We start from the raw sequence: 24398 nt of genomic DNA on the forward strand, positions 1-24398 counted from the left end.
GATGTGAGAGAATAAGTAGGAAGGTTGCATGAAGTGCTATAATGACTATATTTTTGTCGGTGTTTGCTGTTTGCAAATGACACTAATTGGGCAGCCATAAGGTATTGCAAAAGCTGAGAGGGAGTGCGGAAGGAACTTTGGACGATGCTGTTCTTCCATGAAACACAATGAACGTTCATTCATTACATAATTAAAATGGGGAAGTAGCTCCCTGAGGTTTTTTAGGGAGATGGGGTGGGATAATGATATGTTAACATGATTTCACTAAATTAATTCTTTGGAAAGTAATTAAGTGAGATTGTCCACACTCCATTACTTCCAAAGAGTAAAATCTGACATGGTCCATCATTTTCTTGTCTTGCTTTGAAATGACTGCTTATTGAATAAATATAACGTTCATTTGAAGGCTAGTAAGAGAGGTCTCTAACACTATTTTTAGATGATGTGGCATACAAAATTACCTTTTTGGGTCTTCAATCTGAAATAAGCAGCTCATTGTGATAGAATAGCTTGCTTTTCTTAATAGCATAGACATTGTGTTTGATTGGAAACTTGTGGAAGCTTCCTGCAAGAAGGGAAGAAGACTATTTTCTGGTTTAAGTATAACTTTTGTAATCTGTTGCAGGTCAATATGTGAAACGCTGCTTGTAGTCATCTGAGAGTTAGGAGCTCTTTCAAAACACAAGCTTGAGTGAAGCTTTCAAATGTGAAGTTTATAAGATACAGAATAGGTTAGTACATTCCAAAATGTAAATAGAAAAAAAAAGTAAAGAAAGAATCATAGTTTCAAGCTACTAAAGGCAAATGTTTTTAAATGAAAACTTTGTAACAAATCTTGTCTTTCATGAAAACTCAATGTGTTCTTGCAACTGTGGTAAAAAAACAAAACAAACAGAAGCAGCTTTTGAGAGTTGCAGCTGTAGCTCCCCTTCACCCAGGTGACGATGGCAGGGCAGCAGTGAGTTGATGTCTGGAGTTTCCCTGGGGTCAGCAGCGTGAAGAGCATCTTCCCCTCTCCTCCAGGAAAAAAAAATCATTATGAAACCTGCGAAAGATGCTGAAAGACAACCAGCTTCATATTTATTTTATGTTTACTAGAAACAAATACCATTCTGTTGCTTCCTTTCCCTGTCCGGCGTTTTGCAAACCTGTTACTTTCTGGGAAGAATCCTCCCAGCTCCCAAATGGTGATGCTGCTTGAAATAGCTTGGGGGGTCCAGCAGGTGGGTCCTCGTTCTGACCCCAAAGTTAGCACGTTTGGCTTCATGTGTTAGGTGACGTGGTCCTAACAGTCAGTGTCCAGTGAATGCAGTGGCACAGGGTGGCTGCTTGCATGTGAGCAAGCTCTGCCTCTAGATGGGTGGTCTGGCCAGCTTGGCTGGGTCACAGGGGGCAACGGGGTCTTTATCTAAACTGTTCAAAACCTCACAGGCATTAGCATGGCCGGAGACTCAGGCTGATCTTCATTAGAACCAATGCCTGCATTTCTCTGTTAAAGAATATCTAGTTTTTTTGCTGCACTTCATCCAAATATAGGCCAAAATAATAGGGCAGTGACAGCCAGGACTTTGCTCAGCTAATGTGAAAAATCAGGCCATCTTTTTTAGGTTCATAACTGTGAACTCAAAGAATTGAGTTTTGAACAGAATTGAATTTTAAAATTGAATCTAAGGAGTCCGTGTTCGTGGATTATCTGAGGCCTGGATTTAAAGCATATTTAAAATAGCTCAGAGCATAACACAGTAAAGAATTGCTGATCTGTATGGGGGTGAAATTCTGGTGCTGTACAGCTCACAGGAGTCTGGCTGCAGACTTCAGTAGGACTGTGATTTCAAACTCTGAAAATGCTTGCAGTCAAACTCTAGTTGAGTCTGAGAAAATAGGGATTTTTACAAATATCCTCTCATAGGAGGGAAAAAAAATACACCACTGTAATTTAGCTGACTCTGTATAATGCCATGCACACAGGGAGGTATGAGGGGAGGTTTTTCCTTTTTTTTTTTTTTCCCCTTTTTATGCTAGACAGTTTGTGTGCATGCATATCATCCCAGCGGTGGCTGTTTTTCAGTTTGGAAATTAGTAATTTCCTCTGTGTTCAGATATTTTAGTGAGCTAATTAGGGATCCTTTGGGACTAAAGGTTTTATACATAAAACTTTTAAGTTAAGCATTTATATGTTTTCCCTGGCTTGAGGCCTTTCTCTACTAAGAAGCGAGAAGAGATCCTGTTGTAAAACTTACTCTTTTGGCGTGTGGGATGGCAGATTGGTAGCTGACCCCACCTGCCCGTGGCATGCAGAAGCATCTTTTCTCGAATGGGATCTGTGGCTGAAGTGCAGGATACTTTAGAAGAGACATTACAAGAAGCGCTAGCTCCGGTATGCTGTATTTTAGCGCTATGTCTACGTCAGCAGGAAACGTGGGACGATGGGAAGATGTCTGTAGAGCAGAGGAGTTGGTGGGGAGGACTCGGTTACCCACCCCTCCCCACACTCACTTCGCACCGGCTTTTCTGCTGCCAGGCGCTGCTGGGTGCCTGCCCGAGGCTTTGCCATGATGGGAACCCAGGAGGGGTAAGCGGCGATGACCATTGTACATGCACACTCCTGGTCCAAACTCAAACAGAAAGGTGGAGCCTGGCTCTTCCCAGTGGTGCCCAGTGCCAGGACGAGAGGCAGTGAGCACAAACAGGCACACAGGATGTTCCTTCCAAACACCGGGCAGCGCTTCTGTGCTGTGCGGGTGCCAGAGCACCGGCACAGGCTGCCCAGGGAGGTTGTGCAGTCTCCCTCCTTGGAGATCTCCAAAAGCCACCTGGACGTGGTCCTGTGCGGCCTGCTGTGGGTGGCCCTGTTCAAGCAGGGGTTGGGCCAGGTGGCCTCCAAAGGTCCCTGCCAGCTGCAGCCATCCTGTGACTGTGAAATATCAAAGTCAGTGGGCGTCGCTGCTGTGGCAGCTAGCGCCAGGGCAGTTGTGCTGTCTCCTTCTTTGAGAGATGTTGTCTCCTAGCCTCTAATTTCTTACCGTCATCCTTTCTAATGGGGAAGGGATATGGTCTGGTACACTGCTCGTGAGAGTTGCTTACTCACTGTTCCAGTCTGCGCTTTTTTCTGAGGTTCTTCATACTGTGAACAAGTCACCACAGGGCTTGTGTTGTGCTTGAGCTACAGTTCTGTAGGTCCAAAGATTTATTCACAGTTGTTTTCCTTAAAGCTTATTAAGGTTACTGATAGCATTCAAAACTGAAAATTAAATGCTGTTGACTCCTTTGAGCAAATACTACTGCATTGGACAGAACGAAAATCAAGGCTTTAAATTTAGAGCTGTTCTGCTTTATCAGAAAACCTAAGCTCAGTCATTTTAAAGGGTGTGAGTATGTGTGTAACAGACTACTGGGCCTTTTTATTATCTAATAGCTCAGTGTTTCCACACCTGTTTTAAATAAACACAGTCCCAATGTTAGTGGGGGTTTGGGTGGTTTTTTCCAATATGATTATTTAGTGTGTATTGGGTTTTGCTTAGATATTTTTTTTCAGGACATTATCTGAAAGACTTGAAATAAGCATGTTATCAGCACAAGTTTGGAAGTAGTTTCTATCATACCCATAGTCTTTCAGAACTAATCACTTAACTCAGCTATAAATTTGTTATCTGAACTGTACTTCAACTGTCTTTTATGACCTGGGTGCTTGGATTTGGTTTCTGAAAACAGCAAAGAAACTGAGTCATGGGATTAAATATTCAGATACGGAGCTGAAAAATGTTTGCTGATGTGTTAAGCAAATGCTTTATAGCTAAAATAAATTGCAGTTGGAAAACATGTATGGTCTCCCAGGAGCAATATATTTCTATTTACTCTTTTTTTTATGGAGTTCAGTGATAAGACATTTAGGTGAAACTTTGAAGCAATGAACAGAACAGAACGGTTTGTTCTGATGTTGTCTCATGTGAATTATTTGAGAGATGCCTTTCTGTGGCTGTGGTTCCTAGGTAGGATGCTCTTGCCAGGACCCGATCCTCTTACATGAAGACATACTCCTGGGTGAATAATGTGCTCACTTCTAAAATTTGTTTAAACAAGGGGATTAAATACCAGGGCAACCTACCATTTCTGTTTCCCCAGGGCAAAGCTTTATAAAAGGAAAAAGGATTTCTTTGAATGAAGCTGCTGCTTTTGGTAAATTTTATCTGGTTTCTGATGCATATTTATGTAGTAATGAAATCATTCTGACTACTGACTTCACTACTGAAGTGAGCGGTGCTATGTTGTTTCAATTTGTCAATTAAATAATACAACATAACGTAGTCCGGGGGCAGACTGTATAAGGGACTTAAAAGGTAATAGGCTTGGTTCTTTAGGTGTTATCAGGTAAGAGGACCTATAGGGTTGCTTGGGAGTGAAGGTTAACAGGCATCCAGAGAGCTGGGGAAGCTGGGTGCCTGTGGTGGAATATTCAGGAGACTGAGGTTCCCATTTTCGGGCCACAACACCTCAGGCAGATAAGCTAACGTGAACATGCTGCTGCTCCAGAGAGGTCTTGCTTCCTCTCCTGCTCTGTGTGGTTTTACCCACTGAACACTTGACAGACTAATTTGTCAGAGTTAATTTAACATGCTAACCCAACAGCAAAGTCTGTGCCGTGTTTGTGTGTGGTACTTTGTTTTTGCTTTTGCTGGGCTCGTTTTCTGCCAGGTCAGAGAATTAAATCAGCTTCAGGAGGCAGCAGAAGATAAATTACAGGAATAATGGTGCTGCAGACAAAACGGGCTTCGACATGGTCTCATCTCCCCTTGCAGAACTGGACCTGTGCTTTGTCATTGCAGCTGCTCAGGGCACCATGTGTTGAGCAGCATCAATAAATTAATTCAAGTTAGAAGGGATACCCGACTCTTTTTGTGCTGTGGCAGACAGAAGTGATTCCTTCCCTCTCCCCCCCTTTTTTTGTCTTGTGCCAGGCATGGTGGCAGAAGGTAAAGTTGTAAAACACTCTGCAAGGCAATGCAGGGAAAAGGCAGACAGCCACTAAAAGACTGCAATACGGAGGAAATGTGATTTATAATTGAATTAAAAGTTTGTAGAGGTGGAAAATTACACGTGGATCATAAATTTCATTTTTACTTCAGTTACCCACTCAAGGCACAGTGGACTAAGATAAATTTTTTACCACTGAGATTCCTGCATTTCTGTAGGGATGTTTTAGCTTCTTGGTCACTTTCATGTGCGTGTGTGTGGTTCCCCCTCTGGAAATTATGAATCTCAGTATTTTGTAATTCCTCTGTTCTTTGCAGACCATGACATCACGTTTGATTCGTAACAGTATAATAGTTAGCTGCAGCACACAGTTGTACTCAAAATATTTTTATCTACAAATTTTAATTCTTAATTGCATATCATGTTCTTATTTTTGCACTTTCAAACTTTATAACTATGTGTTCCTTAGAATTTTCTCTTGTACTTTTGAGAGAGAAGTATGATTTCCATCAAAAAAAGCGATGAATGATCTTTTCTTTGTACTGCCTTTTTTGGGAATATACTGTTTTTGGGGACACATTGATCAGATTATTCCACAGCTTTGCAGGAAAAGGCGTACCCTAAAAATAGAGCAGGAATTAATCAGTAACAAACATCAATGCTCTGCTGCCGCTCTGTTCTCAGAATCGTGCCTGGATGGCCGTAAGCGAAGCATTTCACTTGATTACAGCAGTCTTGGTGAAAGGGGAAGGGGGAGATCTGCGAGATCTCTGTGCGCTGGGTAATTTAAGCATAAATGCTCTTCCGGGAGCTAACAGCCACCTTTACTGGTCTCACGTAGAAAGGCTTGGGTTGAGAACCTTGAACTGTTGTGTGTCCTCTTGGTTTACTCTTCTTTGATTCCGAAAGGTTGAAGTAAACGTGTAAAGCAGCTCCAGTGATTCCCATGAGGCTCTGTAGGATTTTGGGAAGCCCAGAAACCACTTGGCTGCTGCTGGGTCATTAACCTCGGTGGCTGTGCCTCAGAAAGTTATGAGAGATTTGGGTGCGTATTGTTCCAGGAGGGCGTTACTTCAGGGTTTGTCTCCTTTCTAGTTTTTATTTTTTGAGTTTTTAATTTAAAAATTGTTTAGCCTCAGGGAGGCCTCTGAATCTAAGCCTTTTGCTGCCTCCTGAATTTGGCAGTTGCTTCTCTTAGTTTAAGTCTCTAGGCACGTGCAGTGGGAGCTTTGAAGTAGCTGCTGCCTGGCTGAAGCCTCTCTAGGGGCAGGGGGAAGGATGATACAGTTCATGCTTTTGACTTTTTTTTTCTCTTTCCAGCATGTAGATATTTAACAGCTTGAAACAATACACAAGAGTAAGTGAAGCTGCATTTAGGGTCTATAAAATTAGAGAATTGCAAAGACTGTATATCATTTCTGGTTTGGTTTGAATTTTAAACAATCATTAAAACCAATAGTGGTGATTTTTTTTTATTCCAGAGTTTTAATATTTCGCATTAGAAAGTGGTTAATCCATGTAAGAAGTGGAATATGAGAGTTAAGAGGTAGATGCTGTGTTACAGCCCAGTTTTCTTGCACCATGCCCTATGGGCTGCTGACAAGTGGTATGGAGCGCTTCCTACGCTAGTATTAACTCAGATTAGGAGATACTAGATTTAGTATTATCTAAAATGAATAAAAAAAAAATGGTGTTGAGCCCTCATTGCCCATTTTAGGAGGCTGTCCAGGTCCATCTGCTGCAGAGCGCAGAGGCGAGGGGTGCTGTCTCGCCCTGCCCTTGGGGGCACAAACCTGGTGCGAGGAGCGGGGCGCGCTCCCTCTCCAGCTCATCCGAAGCACCTGGCTCTGGGTTGAACCGGCAGCTCGCTGGGGTTCTGTGCCAGAGCTGTTTAATCAATCCTTGCAGACCCCCTGGGTTCGGCAGTGGAAACTGTTTTTGTAACCCAGCGGAGCATAACTGTCTTAGCTTTCCTGACGGCTATGCGTTGGGGAAGATTTATCATTACTGTAAATGCAGTGGTAGCTTTTATAGTAGATATTTCATTGCTTTTATACAGCAGTGTAAATGGTCTGTTTTTACTTGCAGTTTGTTGTAGTACCTTTTGTTCTGCTGCACAGATACGTGTTCAATTTCTCTTTGTGTATAACCACTTGTCATACTAAAATTAAATGTTAGACCTGCATAGTAAACTGAAATCATTCTGTGCTGGAAGCAGCAGTTCTGTGACTCCTGACAAGTGCAGGGTTTGTATGGTGAAATCGTTCCTTTTCTGTCCAGTTACTGCCAGGAAGAACTGGGTTGTTGGTTACGAGTCCCAGTTACCTGTCCTTCAGGGCTCCGCGTTTAGGAGCTGTGTACCACGTAGAAACGTTTATTGCCAGTCTGAAGGCAGAGCTCATATCTTCTCTGAAATAAAAAGCGAAAATTATTTCAGTAGCCAGCCCCAAATAATCTCTGCAACCTTGATAGTGTTTTGCCATTTGCACGAGTTTAATTCCCACTTCCATGGCTGTGGGAGTGCAAATTTGGGGCAGTGAGACAAGCGCCGGCCTTCACGGCTCCTCCCAGGGAGCGCTGACGTCGGGTCCAAAAAGCCCACGAGTGTCATCACACTGCTGGTAGGCACGAACCTTGCAAACAAATGAACGCTGCATTTTCCAGATGCTTTTCATCTTTTTTTTTTTTAATGATAAAAGGTGCAGCTTAAAAAAAATGGGGGGGGAAAAAAAAGCTCTTGATGTTTTTGACAGACTTCCACATGATAATTAGCTAGTAAAAAGGTGTGGGCTGGCAAGACACGAGGTATGAATGATATGCTCGTTCATATGCATTTTTCTTTAAGCAACACTGTTGCACTGAAGATGCAACCCTCTGAACAATTGTGCAGAGCAGAATAGAGCTGTATCCATCTGAAACAATCCCAGACTAGCTGGAGAAACCTACTGGCACTTCCATTTCTATTTCAGAATAACCCTTTTGTCCAGGTAAGAAGTTCTTAATACAGCACATTATGCATATAATCATATAACTCTGTGCGCTAGCTTCCAGTTAAATCCAGTGTCTTATTTAGTCATGTTCAAATTAACTTCCTAGAATAATAGTCTTTTTATGACATTGTATATTCTGAGCATTATCCTTCCTGCCCTTTGTATCCTATTGAGGTCACAGGAAAGAACAGCTGAAGACGATGGCTCTTTTGTTAGTTTTTATCAAGGAGAAGGAGAAATGGGCAGAAGGAGGAAAGATGAAGCAGGGTCTTAACTACAGCGTATGAATCTTAAATCATCCCCCAGGAAAATGGATGTATTCTGGATACTGTGCCTGCTGTGAGCCTAATCCCACAGTTTGTGCCTGCACACCGGTTCCCAGCCCCTTCACAAGACAAATAGGGACCTACTCCCTGCTCTGCTCCCCCTCCGAGCTCCCGAAGCCGCTGATGGAGGCACTTGCCGACGACTCCCGTACGCTCATCGCGGAGGTAATTGCGACCCTGCGTGTACTGACTTGAGGTATGGGGCAAGCTCTTCCATACAGAAAGTAAGCACCAGCAACAACTGCCTGCGTTGCAGGGACTTGTCCAGTGGCTTCTCCGTCAGCAGTCGGGAGCTGGTTGCGAGTGCCTGGCACTAGTTCACTTGTCGGTGCTGTGTTTTGGCTGGGTGCAGGCATAGCCTGGAGTCAGTCTCTGCCTTAGTGCACAGCTTCTGCAACCAGATGTGTTCATCTGGGTCTGCCTTACAGGAAGTTTCAAGCAGTTCAGCTCTTTTCTGAAGACCGCAGAGAGGAAAAAACGGTCTGTGTAGCACTGGTTTGGTTCCTTGAGAGAATGCCAGGCTGAGCTCTCCAAGACTGGGCACTGTCGAGGAGGGACCCTTCCCCATCACGCTGCTGGTCCATCCCGCTTGCCAAGCCGCCAGTCTTTCAGAAATCAGACCTTGCAGCAGAGACTTGAGCTGCTAAAATAGCAGACTGCATCTGTGCACACATCAGGCTTCATCTCAGCAGCATAACTGAATGTGTTCCAGCCCCTTGCCCCCAGACTGGCCTTAGCCCCACAGAACAGCTATGGAAACCCCAATTTAGGGCTGTAGGGATAAAGCTGGATAGATTTTACCCTTCAGCCACTGTGATGGATGTGGGGAATGTGTTTTCTGTTCTTTCCCAGCTGCTTTGCAGCTCCTGGGCTGTGTGGAGGAAGCAGGAGGTGCAAAAGCTGAGCTGGGGGAGGCTGCAGTGAGCTGGGATGGGGAGCTGGGAGCAGGTCAGGCTTGGTGAGAGCAGGCAGGGCAGGTCTGCTGGGGGATGCTAGGAACCACAAAAAGGAGGAATAATGGGACAAGTGGTGAGGAGACTGAACAGGCTGAAGAGCAGACGCCCCCAGAACCCGCATCATGAAAGCATAGCTCCTGGCAGAGGCTGAAAGGGAACACAGGTTTCTTGGGTCTTGTCTTTACTCTGCTGTAGGGAGTTACCTGAAGCAGTATTTTGTGACCTTCTGGTGCAGATCCACAGGCTGATGCCATCTTGTTGCCGTCAGTTATTTCTGTGGCTGAAAAGACACAGTTGGAAAGTTTAATACCTGTGGAAAAATTAGGAAGACTATTAAGCTTTTCTTTTTAAGCTTTTGGAAGTTAGATGTTAGAACGAAGGCTGTGTAATGAAGCTTAAAGTACAACTGATTTATTCATTTGTTGCAGGTTTTTAAAATTACTTTAGCATTTCTTGTAATTTTTGTGGGAACTGTGCCTTGTTCATTTCATAAGCTAGGCTTTCCTGGAGTCCAATAAATCCAGTAAATGAATTTATCGTAAATTTAAAGTCCAGTCAATACGAAGCTTGTAAATTTAATAGCTGGTTCAAAAGCCTCTCTTTTTCTGGCAAGAAGATCTAGAAAGGCATAAGTTGATAGCGTGCTTATGAAGTTGTCTTGTTTCCATTAAAAAAAAATAGGGGGAGGTGGGGTTAGATACAGGGACTTGTGGTTGTGAGTGTCTTGGTGATGCTTCCTGCTACGGCCATCGCTTGCTTGCCTATAACGGGATGCCTGATCAACTAGACTGCAAAGTAAAAAGTTTAAGAGAAGAGAAAAACAAAAATCAAATGCTTGGTTTTAGTGAAGAATCAAAGTTTGGGAAGTATGGTTACAAATAAAACCATCTAGGGTGAGGAGCTCTGCCACTGTAGCCCAGGGAAGTGTAGCTCTGGATTTGGGCCTTCTCTGCTGTGGATAGAGCCTGACATCTGGGATATTTTCACTAAATGCTAACGTTAAATATTGGCAATGTGACCCCTGGATCTGTGTGCGTTACCATGAGAAGTTTATTATGTTTGTGTATCTTACATTAAGTATTTTCTGGCCGAAGCTTTTCCTTACTAGATTTCATTCTTGTCTGTCTTCTGCTGAACTGAAGGGTATTTAAAAAAAAAGGCATCTTCTGCTTGCCTTGTCTGCCCTAGAAAATTGCTGTGCTGAGAGCAGATATTGTTTTCTGCGGCATCTCTTCAGTGCATTTGGGAGAAATGTTTTCCAATGACTTTCAGCCTTTTTCCCACCTCTCGTAAATCTAGCAATTTTCCAGGCTCAGTGTGCTGCTCGCCTTATTGCGCGTGGAATTCATTGCTGTGTGCCACTGGAGAAGCTTATTGTGCTTAGGTATTGTCTAGGGTGAGTCTCATCACCGAAATAAACGTTACATGCTCGGAGACAGCTAATCTGTGTTCAAGACTGCTTTTAAAAATGTTCCTGTTTGAATCATGAAGATCGTAATGCTAAGTGGTGTCCTGGCATGTTTTGAATTTGCCTTCTGAAATCATAGACTAAAGGGAAAAAAAAAGGAAGGATCAAAGAGGAGAGGAGGGAAGGGAAAAAAAAATTTCCAGGTTCCTGAGAGAACTATCAAAATACTAAATGAGTTTAATTCAAGTGGCTGTACTTGCCCTAGCTTGTGTCGGTACAGCTGGATACAGAGGTCCAACTGCTGTGAGGTTCCCCAGAGCCAAGAAAGAGTAAGAGAACATTTGTGCTACCGCTGTATGGCCGTATTAAACCTAAGGGCTTGTCTTTGCCAGTCAGCTCGGCCTTATCTTGAAGCTTGGAGCTCAGGGGCTTTGGTAACCACGGAGGTGACGAGCTTTGTTGGGCAGGCTTTCCGCATCTTTTATTGGCGCTGGCGTTTCAGCTCAGTGCCGTTAGGAGATGGCCTTGAGAAAAGGATTTGCTCAGCACCCCCTTAGCCCATCTAATCTCTCAAGCGAAACTCTCAGGGGAGAAGTTTTGACTGCCACCAGCAGGAGGTCGGCCCCAGGAGGCCCTCGAGGCAGAGCACCACCGGGCCCCGGGGGCTGGCTCTCCCCAGGGGCAGACCGGGCATCTGCTGGCTCTGTCCCTCCTGCCGAGGACCGTGCGTAGCCCTGGGGAGATGCAAGGCTGTGTTAGTCGGTCAAACCGCACTTGTAAGCTTTTTTCAACACACCCGACGTCTGCAAAATAGATTCTCCCTCGCTCCTTCCTTTCCTCCTCCATGAAAACTGGAATCTCTTCTAAAAACAGGCCAAGTGAGTGTTGCCGTCGCGTAGCCAGATGCCGTGGCGGATGGGGCCAGCCTTGGAGCACAGCTCCTTCGCTCTGTGAGGCTGGTGGGACCCTGCTTACGTAATGTGCTGCAAATGGCATCGCAGCAGGCTGACATTTCTGACAATACTGCGCACCCTGTTGTAATAAAAATATGATCTCATGCTAGGGAATCTGCTGGTGGGAGAGGGGAATGCAAATCTCCTTTAAATAGGAGAGTTGTATCTTAAACCAAGTAGCTTTTCAGATGGATGGTTCTCTGTTTCCTGAACAGAACATGAAATCACCTTTTTTTTTTTTTTTTCTTAAAAAGAGAATTGAGAAGAAAGAGTGTTTTGTCTTCCTTCCTTGTATTCACTAAAACGTGTGATCATAAAGTTTTAGAATAAAAAAAATATTATTTGGCATAAGTTATTGTTTGACTGTGTATCAAATAGTTTGAAGTGGTAGCTTTGATATCTGTCAGAATTAAATGGAAGGAAGACTTAGCCCCAACTGAAGATGAAGATGGACAATATGGGAAAAATTCCACGCTGTTGTGGGCTTCCTGCATGGTTTTGTTCCCCTCTCCCATCCAAGCAAGACGGCCACAAGATAATTCAAGTACTTCTCGCAAACACTAGATTAACTGGCAGTAGTGGAAAAAATTGTACCTTACTGTGAAAGGAAACACTGAACAAGATGTGTTTTAGAATAAGCCTGGAAATAGTTTTCTAAAATTGAAGGTTTTTTTTTTTTCTTCCTTTAATATTTAAATTGTAACTTGTCTTACTGACAACCTGTAATGAAACCTAATGTTATACTGCATTAATTCCAGACACTAAAATATTCAGGAGGTTGAGAGTTCTGAAGAAAAGTCAGACCACTGCTGGAAGTGAAGCCATTAGCTGAGAACAAGTAACCAGAGTTTGCAAAAATGATAAATCTGCCTTTGACTTCGGTAACCCTTTCTGCAGGTGCAGGAGGAATGTGTTATTCTTTTTGTATTATGCTGCTTGGTTCGAGTCCATAGAAAACAATTTGGAAGGATGGTAAACCTTCAGGAAAAAGCAGAATGTTTGATGGTGGCTATTTCTTATTCATAAAAGGTATTGATTAGAGGCTGAGGTTTTCCGACTCTCAAAGAATCCGCTTACGAAACATGAGAAAACACAAACCATTTCAGATTGATAACTATGGATTTCCTACTGTTGCTGAAGTCTCAGTTTTAATAGATCTTTAATTTCTTAAAAGGAAGATGGTTTTGCTTATGTATTTCTAAAGTTTAACACTGTTTAAAATTTGTTTTAGAAACTTTTGCATATATGATTACACTTTTCATAAAAATGCAGATTATAGAAGTTAGATTAAGAGTTAATGGCGCGAGGAAATTTGAGTGTCCGGTCCTATTCCAATATCTAATGCAGAAGTTTGGAAATGGAAGAAATGCGTGCTAACATAAGTGGTTGTTTAGATGGTTGTACAGTGCTACCTCTAATGTTCTGTAAGGCTGCATTTAATTGCTGATCAGCTAGTGGCTGATGTCTCTTAATGGTTTCCTGCTAGTGGGGATCAACATCTCCTTGGGGAAATACATAAGTACGCAAACAATACAACGCTGGTATGTAATGCACAGTCACAGGTAACTTCTAAAGCTACCTAGTCATCAGTAGTCATCAGTAACTTTTAAAAGATGTTCTAAATGAGCTTTCTTGCCTTTTAAGTTGTGTTTTGATTGCAAGTACAAGCAGATCTTTCTGCTTTATTTGCTTGATAAGCAGTTGAAGAATCTAGTGGAGACATCCACTTTTCTTAAGGCAGCGGCAATATATTGAACTGAGTACTGGTGAAGTTTCTAAGAATTTATTGTATGTACCAGTGTGTGGAGTTTATTTGCACGTGGTTTAAAATGCATTTAGCATAAGCAAATCTTGCACCTAGTTTGGTTCTTTTTGTCTAGCAGCGCAAAACAAAAGCGAAAGTCTTATTAACATGCATCATGTGACAAATCTGAATTCATCCTTTGCTAGTTTTGGTAACAGGACTTGAACTCTTAGCAGTAACTTTGCCGTGAAGGTCAGCGTTGTGTAGGCGCTCTCCCACCTTCCACTCGTGCTTTTGTTCCCTTACCCCTAAGGTGGTGGTGCAGTCGCGTTCCTCAGAGCATCACTTAGAATGCAAAATAGTAAAACACAGCTATGCTCTGCCTGGCTCGTCTGCCCTTAGATAGCTCTGCTAATTACACCTCCCTTTCCTTTCTTTACAAGTTCTATAATGTTGTATCTTTAGCTTTTTAACTCGAGGCAGAGCATATGGGGTCACTTTTCTCAAACTACTGACCTTGTAGTAATAATAGTGCTACAGAATGCTGTTTTTGCTTTCCTGGCTTTTGTTTACAATGTCTTTTCATTGTACAGACTGCTCCCAGCAAAACGTGGAGCAATGATAATTTGGTAAGTCGTTCCCGATTGATTTGCATGCTCAACAGAGCCTGCACAGTAACTCCGTGCTGTAAAGCGTTTGCATTGATGAAGCTCTTCTCGTGAAAGTTCCTCTAATTTATTGACATGCTGAAAATTTCTTCTGTCTTTCACTTGGGCTCTGTTGGGGAAGATCATTTTTTAACTGGTTGATTTCTAAATTGCATCTCATCTACCATCTGCTAGGGAGAAAACAGCGAGCTGCTGGCCTCAGCTTGTCAGCTACTGGCAGGTCAAGGGCACATGCTTGTAATTTTGCTGTAGCAATCGCTGACTTGTTAGCCATGAGGAACTTTCTGAGAATTTTCTGTTAAGATCATTTTCTTCTTTCTCATTTTGTTAATGAATACAGAGCACCCAGCTGTGAGATTCTCAGTGATGATTGCTTTTATAGATTGCCTTCTTTTCACATTCTGCTTCTAATTTTAGGAAGTTGTATTCCTTTTCTTTAACTTTCTAGTGGTAAAGCTGTAAAAGGGCAAGTTATTTGTCAGTGAATGTTTGGAAATACAGTAACAGACTTTTACAAATATTGGACTACAATAGCTAGCTATATTGGAGAACAAAATACTGCTCACAAAAATAACCATCTGTAGTCTATATAAAGTATACAAATATTTGGGTTACAGTTTTTTCTAGAATAGTTCAGGCATGGTCTGTTCTCACATGATGATTTATGTTATTTTTACTATAGTCCCTCTTACATCACCTTTCTCATGGGTTCCCAGTGCAATGCAGAGTACTGCATTAGGTGGATATGTGGGATAGTGCTGTCCTCCCTCCTCCTACACGTACATACCTTCTGAGGACATGGAAAAACTAATCTGGTCTGTTCAGATTACTTTGCTGTGCGATGTACGTGATTGTATCCAACCAGGGCAGCTCCTTGCGATGCTAATCGCTCTTAAGCACATTGATTTGAATAGGGATTGAACTGAAAAGTTGTCCTACCCGTTCAGAGACTGCATGCAGCTGTACCTCTACAGGTTTAGAGACAGGTATGGTGTGTCCATAGCTATCAAGTTTAAAGATTAGACTCGACTTCTTGTTCCCCAGAATCAAAGCTTTCCAGCCAAAAAAGTGGTGTTTGCTCTCTTATCCTATTATACATTTTTATAATAAAATGCAATTCAAGGATTTGATATCATAAAGTTCATTCCTGTAGCATTCAGCCGGCAAGCAGTTTTGCTTTCCAGGACTTCATGTAAAGCAAGACAGTTTTACAGCTTTAACCGTAGTTAAAGATTTCTTCTGGTTTTTCTCTTAACCACACCAAATAACAAGCTTAAATAGGATAACATTATTTTGGGCTTTAAATCCACTTGCTTCTCACAGCGGAAAGCTCTAATCTGGTCAAATCAGGGTCTAGCACACCAGTCCAGTATGTACCAGACTTTCGGATAAGCTGTTGCACATATGTGTTGTCACTGTCCCCCAGAGACGAGCCTGGAAAGCTGCTGCTATGTTTCAGGTATGGTATAATGCTTTGCATCAGGGAAGTGGATGGAGGAACGATAGCCTGTGTGATGCTGTCGACACTAATCTTTTAAACAAAGGGGCTTGGTGTTGTGTTGTCAAAGGAAACCAAACTGCTGTTTTATTTTCCCATTGTTCTCCTGCACAGAGATTCTTTTGGTCTGCCAAAGACTGCTGACATTATGCCGCAGAAAGAGCCACCAGAGTACTTGGTACTTTCCAGATCTTGCGTCTGAGCCTGGCAACTGTGTCGTGGCTGCATTCCACTGTTTAAGTGCCACAGCGAATTGCTCATTTTCATTTTGAAAGATCTTTTTGTTTTAAACCTTAGATTTTAATGGTTGTATTTCTTTCTAATTCTCCTTTTAGCACTCTGGTGCTGACAATTCAGACAGACTGTATCAATCAAATAGATGGTGTGGCTGACTTTCGTGCCCCAGACTGAAAGATGCATTAAACGAACCAAAAAGGGAGGACAGGATTTTAGAGTAGGAGATGCCTGCCATATAGGGATTTTTTTCTGCACTGTTAGAGTTTCAGGCTAAACAGATGGCATTGAGAGAGGTGAGGCAGAGAGATCGTTTGGAAGTTAGTGCTAGTGTGACTCCCAAGGAGAAAATAGTTCCAGTAACTTGATTTGTTGCATGAGATCTCAGCGATGATGTGGGCAGGAGAAGGGGAGGTTGCCAAATGTGTACCAAGTGACATGTGCGGCTTCTGACAGTTTTGCAAAGTTAGTGGAGTCTGAAAACAGAAAAATTGTTCTGGAAGTGTAACATCTTCAGTATTCCTACCTGCTTTTGCTAGCGTACTAGGTCAAACCTGATGCATGGCCCTGTCTAATCTGAGCTGCAGGGCCGTGCTTTAGTGTCATGGGCTTTTCAGCAGCTCTTGTGCCCTGACATACACTTGGCTGCTGAGAGAGAAGAACTCTGTCCACGTGCACGTTTCATAAGGCTCTAGTGGTGCTGAAGTTATTAGTGATTTCCAAGGAATGTAAATATTTGTACCAATACATTTGGAGAAGTGTGGAGAGTGATATGCTTGCTGATATCTCAGAAAGTATTACTACCAGTTGAGCTCAATTCAGGCTTGTTGGCACAATCTCTGTTTTTACCCTAGAAGAAAGGCATCACCGTGTGTGGGTGATGCTGACTTTTCTCTGCCATTCTTTGCCATGGTTTCCATCATTTGCGTTATTTAACTTCTGCAGAAGACCACTGCTGGAATTTGCCATCTCTAGAAGGCTTAGATTTTTCTCTTCCAATATTCTGCAGTGCGTCTAAGTTCAGGGACAGCTCTGGCCAGGGCTGTAAGAGGCTGCTTTTAGTGAGGACTGTAATGGTGTCTGGCGAGCACACCTGCATCATGCTAGGTTCTTTCCAAATGCATAATGCACAGAATGTATCCTGAAAAGTTTGGGAAGTACTTCATTTACAATTTCATCCTGTTAATTGGTACGCTAAGGAGACAATGTAGATTGAATAAACTGAAACTTGCTTACCAGTCGGAATCAGTATCTAATGTTTCCATTACTTAATCAGCTGTCATGGTCTGAGCTGGACAGCGTGATCTCAAAATTAACGTCTGCATAAGGCAAAGGTGAAATATGTTTGTTTAATGAAGTAGTTCTTTAGGGGAAAAATGCCAAGTCTGTTTTAATTTTAGCTTTTTTATATTTGTATTTAACAATGCGCGGAAAATAAGTGAACACTTGTACAGCTTACTCATCTTGAAAATCTGCAGACACTTGACAATGCAAAAATAAATGCAGATAGTTTCCTGTTGTTGTTGTTCTTTTTTCCTAAAAGAAATGCTTTTAACTCTGAGAGCTCTTTTATTTCCTACATCATTAATTTACAATTCAGATTTAGGTTTTCCATCAGGCTAAAACTAGAAAATAGCATTCATTTTAATATGCCTCCCTCTAACTAGTAGTGGAAGTATGTCATTTTGCTTTACCCTACGTACAAAGAAAATCTTTCAATCCTTCTGACTTGCAAAGAGTGTGCACATCCTCTTGTTGGCTGTGCTTCAGATGTTTCTTCACATTTGGCTAAGTTCAAGTAATAAATTGCTGAAAAACTGGAAGACGCTCTGGAAGCAGATTAATCATCTGACTCAGTATTGTCTTGTAGTTTGCCACAAGAAATCTTTCCAATCTATGAGATCATGGATTAGCTGGTTGGAAAATTTAAAGAGTGCATGAAGAACATTCCCTTTTTTTTTTTTGGTGTATTCTCTAAAACCTGCAGAATCTCAGCAAAGCATAAATGACAAATGACTGTTCTTTCCAAGCTTTAATACAAATGTGTATTATAATGAAAAAACAGGCATCTGAACTGATACTTCCTCATTTTATGTAACTTTGGACATTGTAGGTGGCGTTAATCTCATGAGATAGTGATCTAAACTTGCATTACAATCTGCGAAAAGAAATGAGCACGTGTAAAATATGATTCACTTCAGAGTTCTAAAAAAAACAAATTGCATAAATTTCTCTTTAAAAATAAAAGTACTTAAAAATACTTTTTTTTTCCCATTCTTATTTCCTTTGCATTTCTTCCCATCTTCCTCTTCTTTAAAAAAAAAAAAAAGGGGAGGGGGGTAATGATTAATTCCAACATGCTATGGGTGCTACCGATGTAGGCGATAGGATGTCTGTTCTACTGGTCCGTGGGCAAAAATGGTGGTGGTGGCTGCTGAGTAGATGTGATGCCGTACGTAATGCTTCAGCGTAAGTTGTTAGGATTTATGGTCTCCTTTATGTACCTTTCAAGATCATGAGCAGCTGTGGTTTTTATGATAGCTGGATTGCAAAGAGGGCACCAAATCTAAATATATGGACGGTGTTGAGAAGTTGCTGAAGTTACTGAATTTACGGTCACAAAAAGCAACGCATACTGACATAATGGTGTTCTTGTAAGATTGTTAAACTATACAGTAAAGTTTGTGTATTACTACTGCAAAAAGTCTATCTTTTTGGTTTTCTTTAAAAGCGTGGTTTGTGTTTCTTAGGGATCCCCATGAAGTGTTCTTTGCGTTGTTAAAGAGGCTCTTTGCGTTGTTACGATAAAGTGTGTGTCCCTCAGTTGCATTAACCTAACTGTGCCATGAAAATCCAGGTAACCCAGCTGCTATGACAGCACGCGTGGGGACTGTGTGAGCGACGATGCAGCCTCCGACTGAACCGCCCCAAGGCAAGGCAGTTTGTAGCCTCTTGGCCCTGCGTGCTTTCTCAGTGCCCCTCGTGCTCCTGGTGTGACCTGTTTTGGGCAGGACGCTTAGGTAGTGTTTTACGTAGGAGAAAACGTGGAATTCCTAACATCCCACCTGACCCACCCCTGTCCCAGCTCCATGCCGTTCCCTCGGGTCCTGTCGCTGTCCCCAGAGAGCAGAGCTCAGCGCCTGCCCCTCCGCTCCCCTCGTGAGGGAGCTGCAGGCCGCCATGAGGCCTCCCCTCGGCCTGCTCTGCTCGGGGCTGAACAAACCAAGGGTCCTCAGCTGCTCGTCACACATCCTCCCCTCCAGACCCTTCACCATCTCTGTAGTCCTCTTTTGGACATTCTCTAACAGTGAAACATGTAGTTGCTTTACATTTAATATTGGCTTTGAAATAATAATAAGATGGTTCTGCTCAGTCTGTACCCCATTACAAACACTTGTCACGAACTGCCCTGCGACTGTTCTTTGCTGCGATGAAGAGCTGTATGCTGCAGGGGCAAATCTCGAGTAAGACAACAATACAGCTCTTGCTTTTGTGAGCAGAGGAGATAACATCTGTTGTGACCTTTTTTTGTGGTTGTTTGGTTAGTTTATGTAATTAGTCTCCTCTTGTTTTGGTACAAGGCCACTTTGCTTATTTGCTTGTGTTTCAGTTGTAACGTTATTGCTCAACATACTCTGATCTGGTGATCCCAGCTGCAAGAACATGCCATCCTCACTTTGCATAATACACGGGTCCTGCTTGTTTTAGAATTGAACATCACATTCTTCAGAAAACTTTTCTTTATTATATTCCATACATCTTCCATAGCTTGCTTGTACATGCATGCAAAGAGAAGGAAAAGTTAACTGTGGCTGGGCTCTTAACACACCTTGTATTCAGTCACAATCTTACTGAAAGCTGTTAGAAAATTAATTTTTTTTCTAAATACATTGAAGGGCACTGGATCCAGTGTGGCAACTTCCATGCGAGGGCAACTGTAGGCTGCAGCAAGAACACGAGTTAGGTGCAGCTGGAGCTGGAGCGGCAATAACTGTGGAAGGCTGGGGTGAGCCATGCCTGGGGCAGGGGGCTCTGGGCCGTACCCAGGACAGGGGGCTGTTCTTTGCCTGGTCCTCAGGGACGCGAGGGGAAGACGTGAAGTGACAGCTGGAGGTGGGCAGGGAGGAGGAGATGTACGTCGTGGAGGTGATTAGTGGCGGTGATTCTGTCAGGGACTGTGAATACAGCAGTTTCTTTACTGTTTGAAGATTTATGTTTAAGCAAAATTAGACTTTAGACTAATTGATACTTCAATGAGGATGTCTTCTTTTGTAACAGGGGTAAATCATCACCAACAGATACCTCTTGGGTTTCCTTCTCTGCTCCCATCTTGGGAACTGGCTGTTTACGGAGTTCAGAAGAAAACTATGCCATAACACATTGAATTTGGCAGAATGGTTGAAGTTTGAATTTGGCTCGTATTGGTTAAATCAAGCTTTTGATTTGGTTGCCTATTGTCCGGTATGCTAATCCATGTTATTTCCAGCTGAGTTAAAGTGTAAAGTCATTAGAGCAGCGTGGGCCTTTTGTTTGTACAAGGAAAGGTTAAGTTCTACAGGCAGCTCATACTGCTGCCAGCATGTCTGCCCATCTGATTTGGGGGATTAATTACCTGTCCCAGCTGCCCTACAGAAGTCTGTGCTGAGCAGAACCACGACTGTGCCAAAGTTTGGAAAGCATTTTGGTCGTGTCGCGGGGAAACTTTTTCAGGAGCTCGACTTTTGTTTTAGTTTGTCAGAACAGGGCACTTGTGTTACTGTTGTGTTAAGCATAAAAGCTTTAACATCCTAATGTATTTTTTTAAATACTCTCAGAAAATTCTATAGCAGAATTAACAAGCAACTTAAGCGATATTTGCCTGTAATTATTTATGGACTGTAAGTATTGTTACAGTATTTAAGTTGTTTCCAAGGCTGCTTTTGGTAACCACAGATAGCTGCTGGGGGTGTGAGGAGTGAGCGAGCCAAAGAGCAGCTTATGAACAGATTTTGAAAACAATTTGCGTTTGATTGGATCGCAGATGAATAGAGTTCTTAATGTTAAATGCTATTTTTCCCCAGACCTTTTTGATTAAAAGTTTGTATGTGTAAACATTTTCGGACATGCTTTTAAATGCATTCAGAAGTTGAAACTGTTATTTTCCTGTTTGAAGGACTTTGTTTTAAAGTTCAGCACTAGCTGTTATGCACAAGCCATTTAACTTTCATTTTATGCCTTTGTACATGTGAAGTGGAAAAATCTGGTTTGGGATGGAAGGAAATAAAGTACACGAGAAATGAAAGCAAATACTAGCTTCTTCATAATGAGGTTGGCTTTAACAGGCAGAAGAGATGTATGCGATGGACTCTAATGAGGAGTTAGGGAGAAGTGAATTATGATTGTGGTTACTAGTTTAAATATCAAGCAAGTATATACTAGTTATGATGGGTTAACATATTTTCTCCAGTCTGTGGATGATACTTGAAAAAATGTAAGCTTGTCCATTGCTTATATTTGTCTGATGTATATGTTCTATCACATATCACAGTATCACAGATTTCTAGGTTGGAAGAGACCTCAAGATCATCGAGTCCAATCTCCGACCTAACACTAAGTACTCCACTAAACCATATCGCTAAGCTCTACATCTAAACGTCTTTTAAAGACCTCCAGGGATGGTGACTCCACCACCTCCCTGGGCAGCCCGTTCCAATGCTTAATAACCCTTTCGGTAAAGAAGTACTTCCTAACATCCAACCTAAAACTCCCCTGTCGCAACTTTCGCCCATTCCCCCTCGTCCTGTCACCAGGCACGTAGGAGAACAGACCAACCCCCACCTCTCTACAGCCTCCTTTAAGGTAACTGTAGAGAGCGATGAGGTCGCCCCTGAGCCTCCTCTTCTCCAGGCTGAACAAGCCCAGCTCCCTCAGCCGCTCCTCGTAAGACTTGTTCTCCAGACCACTCACCAGCTTGGTCGCCCTTCTCTGGACTCGCTCGAGCACGTCCATGTCCTTCCTGTAGCGAGGGGCCCAAAACTGAACACAGTACTCGAGGTGCGGCCTCACCAGAGCCGAGTACAGGGGCACAATCACTTCCCTAGACCTGCTGGCCACACTGCTTCTTATACAGGCCAGGATGCTGTTGGCCTTCTTGGCCACCTGGGCACACTGCTGGCTCATATTCAGCCGACTATCAACCAATACTCCCAGGTCCCTCTCGGCCAGGCAGCTTTCCAGCCACTCATCTCCCAGCCTGTAGCTCTGCTTGGGGTTGTTGTGCCCCAGGTGCAGGACCCGGCACTTGGCCTTGTTGAACTTCATACAGTTGACCTCAGCCCATCGGTCCAGCCTATCCAGATCCTCCTGCAGAGCCTTCCTGCCCTCGAGCAGATCGACACACGCACGTAGCTTGGTGTCATCTGCAAACTTACTGAGGGTGCACTGGACGCCCTCATCCAGATCATCGATAAAGATATTAAAGAGGACCGGCCCCAGTACCGAGCCCTGGGGGACACCACTAGTGACCGGTCTCCAACCAGATTTGACTCCATTCACCACAACTCTCTGGGCCCGGCTATCCAGCCAGTTTCTAACCCAGCGAAGCGTACGCCAGTCCAAGCCCCGAGCAGCCAGTTTCTTGAGGAGAATGTTGTGGGGAACTGTGTCAAAAGCCTTACTGAGGTCAAGGTAAACCACATCCACAGCCTTTCCCTCATCCACCAAGCGCGTCACTTGGTCATAGAAGGAGATCAGGTTCGTCAAGCAGGACCTGCCTTTCATAAACCCATGCTGACTGGGCCTGATCGCCTGCTTGCCCTGCAAGTGCCGCGTGATGACCCTCAAGATAATCTGCTCCATGAGCTTTCCTGGCACTGAGGTCAAACTGACAGGCCTATAGTTCCCCGGGTCTGCCCTGCGGCCCTTCTTATAGATGGGCGTCACATTGGCTAGCCACCAGTCAACTGGGACCTCCCCCGATAGCCAGGACTGCCGATAAATGATGGAAAGCGGCTCGGCCAGCTCCTCCGCCAGTTCTTTCAGTACCCTCGGGTGCATCCCATCCGGCCCCATCGACTTGCGCACATCCAAGCTCCGTAGCAGGTCGCCAACCATTTCCTCATGGATAGCGAAGGCCACATCCACACATATATGAGAGAGAAAAATCTAGAAGTGTATGCAAAATATCAGAAAGTGTGGGTCTTTATCTAAATGACTGCCGATACCTGAAAGTTGCGTTAGGTAGAATATTGAATGGTGATTGTTCAGAACTCCAGAGCGCATGGATAGCGTCTGATTCACAATAAGTAGCCCTGAAGGCCAACTTCATTATCTCAACTTACTTAGATACTCTTTTTTTTCTTTCTTTTCCATTTGATTGTTGAATTTCCATCTCTTCCTTTTGGTTGCTTAAAAACTTTCTTCCCCAAGAGGTCATCAGATTTGAAGAAAAAACCCCTTGCTTTTACCAGCAGCTGCTTATCAAAGATATTCCGTTATGGTTATTATACGTTGTTGGTAATACATCTCTTTCTGTTGTTTAATTTAGATGACAGTGCCTCTGCTGCAAGCAGTATGGAGGTAACGGATCGCATTGCCTCTCTGGAGCAACGTGTCCAGATGCAAGAAGATGACATCCAGCTGCTTAAATCTGCCCTTGCTGATGTGGTTCGACGCTTGAATATTACAGAGGAACAACAGGCCATGCAGAACAAGAAAGGACCTACCAAAGGTTTGCATTTCAGTTATATGTAAAATAGGTAGGGCAAGTCAATAAAAATGTTCTGTGTGTATTAAACTAGGTTATTCTTTAGATCTTTGAAATGCTCAGAATCAGCAAATCAAAAAAGTTTGAAATTTAACCCGTTAAAGAGAACACATGCAAATCTCAGTGGTTAAATCTGCAGGCCTTCTAAAGTTCCTGTGAGTCACTGAAGCATTTCCATATTATTACTGCTTATTCCACAGCCTACTTTAACCTTTGCTACCCCTTCCTGACTTTTTATCAAAATTAGTTTATAAACTCTTTGGGGAATGTTTCATCTTCTGTGGATGAAACTCTGAAGAGTTTTTCTGATGGGGGAAAAAATCATTGTAAATTCAAGCAAAATGAAACTTCAGTTAAAAATAACGTAAGTGTTTCTGGATGCTGGAGGCGTGGCGATCTGACCAAGGAGAGGGTGCAACACCAGCTGCTTGATTAAAAAAGGAAAAGTACAGCTGCGGTTGGTGCCTGAATCAGCTACAGCACAGCAGATCCAGAGCCAGCTGGATTAAAGCTGTAAGAGACGTTGCCACTCTGCAATGTCCTGTGTTGTGCACATGTGCTGCAGAGTGCTCTTGCCTGGTCCATTTCCTACACGAAGACATTGGCTTGTAGGCAATCAGAAAAGCTTGAGTTAAACGTCCAGCACTTCGCTGAGGCAAGGGCTTACTAGAACCCTACTGATGTGATATACTGTCATCGGTGTGTCTGTAAAGGCGTGGGAAACTGCCTGATTGGAGCTTAGTGGAAGCATGTGAGCTATTTTTGGGTAGTCTTGGGAGTAAGAGTGATGGCAACCTAGATATGAAAAAAAGAAGTATGGCTGACTTTGTAGTCTTTCTGTTGTCTAAATCATGATATCTTTTATTAATACAAATTAAATTTTTAATTCATGTTGGAAGTGTCATG

The 24398-nt window shown here is 43.0% G+C and overlaps 1 protein-coding gene across 8 annotated transcripts in view; it reads left to right on the forward strand.

The window, feature by feature from the left end:
• The window catches only part of EML1 (EMAP like 1), a 123910-nt gene that overhangs the window by 47578 nt on the left and 51934 nt on the right, over positions 1-24398 (forward strand). For all 8 annotated transcript variants that reach the window (XM_066998337.1, XM_066998335.1, XM_048069756.2 and 5 more), the window contains exon 2: positions 23274-23456. In XM_066998337.1, coding sequence (XP_066854438.1) covers positions 23274-23456 — 183 coding nt within the window. The remainder of the gene's footprint in view (positions 1-23273; positions 23457-24398) is intronic.

The sequence above is a fragment of the Anser cygnoides genome, chromosome 5 (assembly GCF_040182565.1).
Source record: "Anser cygnoides isolate HZ-2024a breed goose chromosome 5, Taihu_goose_T2T_genome, whole genome shotgun sequence".
Classification (NCBI taxonomy): domain Eukaryota; kingdom Metazoa; phylum Chordata; class Aves; order Anseriformes; family Anatidae; genus Anser; species Anser cygnoides.